At 52.6% G+C, this 4,560-nt stretch overlaps 1 protein-coding gene across 1 annotated transcript; it reads left to right on the plus strand.

Annotated features, from left to right (window-relative positions):
• Positions 1 to 756: 756 nt before the first annotated feature.
• On the plus strand, positions 757 to 1,199 carry N0V96_005774 (uncharacterized protein; the record flags this gene model as incomplete). Its single annotated transcript, XM_053189606.1, has 3 exons — positions 757 to 875; positions 961 to 1,046; positions 1,120 to 1,199. The coding sequence occupies 3 exons, from the start codon at positions 757 to 759 to the stop codon at positions 1,197 to 1,199; spliced, it is 285 nt and encodes a 94-aa protein (XP_053053059.1).
• Positions 1,200 to 4,560: the final 3,361 nt, after the last annotated feature.

Below are 4,560 nucleotides of genomic sequence, written 5' to 3' on the forward strand. Positions count from 1 at the left end.
GCTCTCTGCTTTACCTACTAAGGTCACGTAGAACGAGGTTGCGGGGGAAGTCGTTGTCTCGGCCCCCGTTGGGAATACAGTTAAACCACTGACCAGTAACGACCCCGGCTTTCAACCCGCCTGGCCGGCCACCTGCATGAGAATAGGAGGGTGAGGGGGAAGGGGAAAAGAAAAAGAAGCCATCTCAAGGCCAACAATCAAGTCTCCATCATTCAGTCCTCCATTACCAAGTGCACCGAAAGAAACAAATAATGATGTCTTTTTCTCTTTCTGCTGTAAAGTCGCCGCCCTCTGACGCAAGTTTGCAACTCAGAGACCCTGATCTTCCCGGCTGCGCGTTCTGGCCCCTCCTTCCATGCGGCGTAGCCAACCCCACGCAAGGCAGGCCGGCATGAAAATGGGGATGGGGAGACGTCATTGCCGATCCCTCTCCTCGCCCGCTCACGTTCAATACCACGCGCGCAAGATAGAGAGAGGGAGAGAGGCACAGAACGCAGGTGTTACACACACGCAAACCTGCATGTGAGAGGGAAGCTATGCATCAGATCAAGTTTTTTGGATTGAGATATGCTTGAAAAATTGAAGATATAAATGAGCAGTAATGGACAGTGAAATTGGAAATGCCATAATATCTCTCTTGTAAATCATTCAACAAACGGCTTTGCGCAACATCGTCTTCCCACCCCCCTTGATACTCATACCACACATACACGGTCCTACGGTACATATCACCAAAAAAACCCAAACTGACTCATAATGGAGACCTCAACCACCAACTCCCTCATCATCTCCCTCGCCATCATCCTCGCCGTCTTCCTCGGAGGCACCTTCGCCTACCAGCAAGGCATGCTCGACCCCCTCATCGAGCAAGTAGGGTGAGTTTTTTTCTTCACACAAACAGAGTGGTTCAAAATATCTCCGTCCGGTCTCAAAAGCTGACCACTCGTTTGCGTAAAACAGCATCATGATGTTCAAGGCCAAGGCGGAAGCCGAAAAGAAGAAGATGCAGGCACAGGGCATGAAGGCAGGACAAGATTTTGTCGATGGTGAGTTCCCTTCCGCCTTACCAGGAAAACCACTTTGTGAACCCGGCCCCCGCTAACCATTCCTGCGCCCTAGACCAACTCAAGGGAAACAAGCAAGCGGCCGACGTCGCAGACGGCATTGGCTCCATTGGCGGGCTGAAGAAGCAGTTGTAAACACAAAAATTTCAGCCTCATAAAAGAAAATGAGATTAGACTGAAGCTTAAAATCTTAGTCGGGGGCACGATCTCATCTGTGCCTCGACCATGAGGACCACGAGGACCATGAACTTTTTTCAACGGGGAGCGAATGATGTGCGTTTCATTGGCGTGTACGATAATCTGTAGTGCGGCAAACTTTTTGGCTGGCAGGCGTCTTAGTCTGGTTTTCTGGGTTCTAATTACCGTTGTTCTGGAACAATTTTCGGCGCTAAAAGAGAAGAAAAAAAGAAAACATTTCGTAACGTCCAACAGTTTGTCAGCGAATACTTTTTTTGTTGTTGATGTCTCTGTACGCTCACTGGAAAGTTCTGTCCGAACCATCGTCCAGTGATGACTACTGGGAAACTGACATTTTGCTGCCAGTCGCAATGAAAAGGGTGAACAAGGACTGAGAGAAGAGTTTCAACCCGCTTGGTAACCAGGAAGAACCTGTTGCGGAGAGATTAAGGAGAGCAGGGGTTTTGATGACCTCATGGCATTTGGCACTGCCCGGCGCAGGCAGGGACCCTGGACCTTGGACAGGACAAGCTGAAAACCAGCTCAACCCTCTCTCAGACTCTCCCTGCAGCTTTTCTCCTTGCAAACTTCATTGGGCCGAACGGGGACAGGGCAGGCAAGGCCTAGTGGACGGGTGAGAAAAGTGCAGGGCTCGCGGTGGCCCCGGTTCCCGTACAACCGTGAATCTGAACCTGTGACGATCGCCGGCAAAGCTTGGGCGCCGCTGCCGCCCCCTGGCCGTTTTGCTCCACTCGGCGTTCTCCCAAGTCTGAACGTTGGTGCAATATCGTCTCTTTTCTCAGCTTTTCCCACCAAATGATCGGCCGCTCATTGGACTCACTGGAGTCTGGAGTCTTCAATTCTGCAACTGTCGGAGAATCTTCAGACAAGGCTGCAGCAACGGTCCCGAATCCACATGACTCAAGCCAAATGCCTCCGAGTTGATGGAGAACTCATTCAGTTCCCTTTTCTGCTCGTCAGTTGCCCCCCACTACGCACGAGGCGAGGTCGACATTTGTGGGACATCCCTGACCCCCCTCCTAGGCTCACCATACCAGATTATTCACTGAATGAACGTTTGGTAACCGTCCTTGGCACCCGGTGAATCCGACTTGAACCTCTGCCAGGTAGAATGAATGACCGCGCCAGTTGCACAGACACTTTTCCCCGGCTGCGGCCGCCCGGGCTCGCCTTGCCCTGCAAGGACGACGCAGGAGAAGAAACGTACGGAGCACAGCGTACCATTTCGAATCGGAGCCCCGATAACTTATTAATTCAGCACACGGCTCATCTGCGCTCGAAACTCATATGGGGCCCGGCGCTCGCCCTGCGTCTTGGCCCAAGACCCCAACTGTAGCCCCTGAGTAAAGAGTCGGAGTTAGCCACAAGTCTGGTGAGTAGCCGACGCGGTGAGTCCAGACCAGAATGAAGACCCAGCCTGTTTGGACAATCTCCATCGTCGTGCGGTTTCCCGCATCTCCCCTGACGCGAACATTCTTCAGTGAGTCAAATAGTGGAGGAATAAAAGAAAACAAACCGAAACCCCTGGACAGTGCCACAGTGCTCACCGAGCTTGAGCGGGTCGTCTGAAGATTGATGGGGCTTGGTTCTCCAAGTGGCACCTTGACCTTGAAGTTTCTCTCTCCGCTCCATCCATCTCGAGCTTCGTCTGGACGAGCGGGGATTTTCATTTCCCATCCGGAGCAACATTCAAGGTCAATCCTGCTATTTTAAGCCTCTAGGAGGCTGGCGGTCAAGCCAAAACGGTAACCACGGCTAAGGCTTCCCACATTTGGCAGAGACAACACGCGAGATGAGTCTCGAACATCGAATTTTTTGTTGACATTCGGGAATTCTCCCTCTCTGGAACAGGAAACAACGCGGAGCACCAATTTGACCACACCGGTTACCTGATGTAACTGCAAAAACCAGTGGGTTGGCGTGACACATCATTTTCTTGACGAGAGCTTGGTTATAGTCGCTCTTCGGGCACAAACATACGTGTCAGCTATGCAGCCATGGTTGCGGTTAGGCTTCCTAAAAACACTTGTGGTGTTGGTAATCAGTGAACAAGCGGCGATGGGTTGAGAACTTGAGAGACGACGTTGCGGTTATGAACATGCATCTGATTGGTATGCTGCGAGTGGGACTATGCTTTCGAGTGGGACTTCCTTGCTTGCATTCTGGGGTATGGGCGAAGTTTCCAGGTGGCTGGGACGAATTGATCGTCCGTATCCGCGTTCGCTACCTTGAATCCATGGCCTCATTGATACACAATTTGGCTTCTTTGACGGAGAACACGAATCTTGCCACTGCCAGCGATAAGCAATCCAAGGAACTCGCTAATTTAGAACAAAGGGACACGAAGACCGGTGGAATTTTGGCGTAATTGGGGGCAACGTGGTGTGCTGATTGACGCATCAATCACCCGTTGGCATTTCATCGGCGTTGGCCATGCGCGTGCCCGTATAAACGGACTCAACCTTGGGACGCCTCGCCATAGAACAATCCGGAAACGCACGGGGGTCGTCGCCGGTGCTGCTGAGGCCGATCTCCCCGGAAGACAGCCCAGCAAGGCCGCCAGGTTGTCGCTGCTAGTAGATTATATTCAGACCAGCCGGCTAATGCCCCAGGTTCTGCCTCTTAATTCTTCCCTACCTTGCGAATTACTTCCGAACGTATGCCCCGCCCGCATGTCACACGCGTGTGAAGAGGATGGTAGAGTGTGAACGGCTGATCGCATCTAAACCGCGGGTGACCCCGCCTGCTTCTGAACTGACATCTTTCAAGATCAATGCTGGCTGGTTGGCTCTTGCGTTCGTGGAACAAGCATGCGACACATAACGGCAGGTGAGGCAGGCAGCCGACGGCGAAGGAGGTCGTGCGCAGCAAATGTAGTCGATTCGTCACATCGCTGAGTAAGGAATCTATGGCCGGGTGGATGCAGACCAGAGGCGAGGTCAGAAGCCGGCTCCGAACTGCAGCAAAGACGTCTCATAGACGCTTGAATGCTTGCAGTGCCCGCTTCGATAAGAATGCAGAGCTGCAATGCAATCTGCACTCTTCGGGTCCAAGGGAGGGTTGAGACATTGGTGTGATAGCGTCAGATGCCATTGCTACTCCACTGCAGCGTCAGCTAGCCGGGCGCTCGGTTTGTGGAAGAGCAAGAACTCTCTTGTGGATCTGTAGTCAGTAGTCTATGGAGTGGCGGGCTTGCAGGTGCCCAGGGCATGATTCGATTGCTGGCCTCCATTCACGCGGGAGAGTCGGAGGCGGTAGTGGTGACCATGTTTGGGTGGAATGAAACAGTTCCCGGTTT

Source organism: Colletotrichum fioriniae (assembly GCF_027942845.1).
Source record: "Colletotrichum fioriniae strain IMI 355084 chromosome Unknown scaffold_6, whole genome shotgun sequence".
Lineage (NCBI taxonomy): Eukaryota > Fungi > Ascomycota > Sordariomycetes > Glomerellales > Glomerellaceae > Colletotrichum > Colletotrichum fioriniae.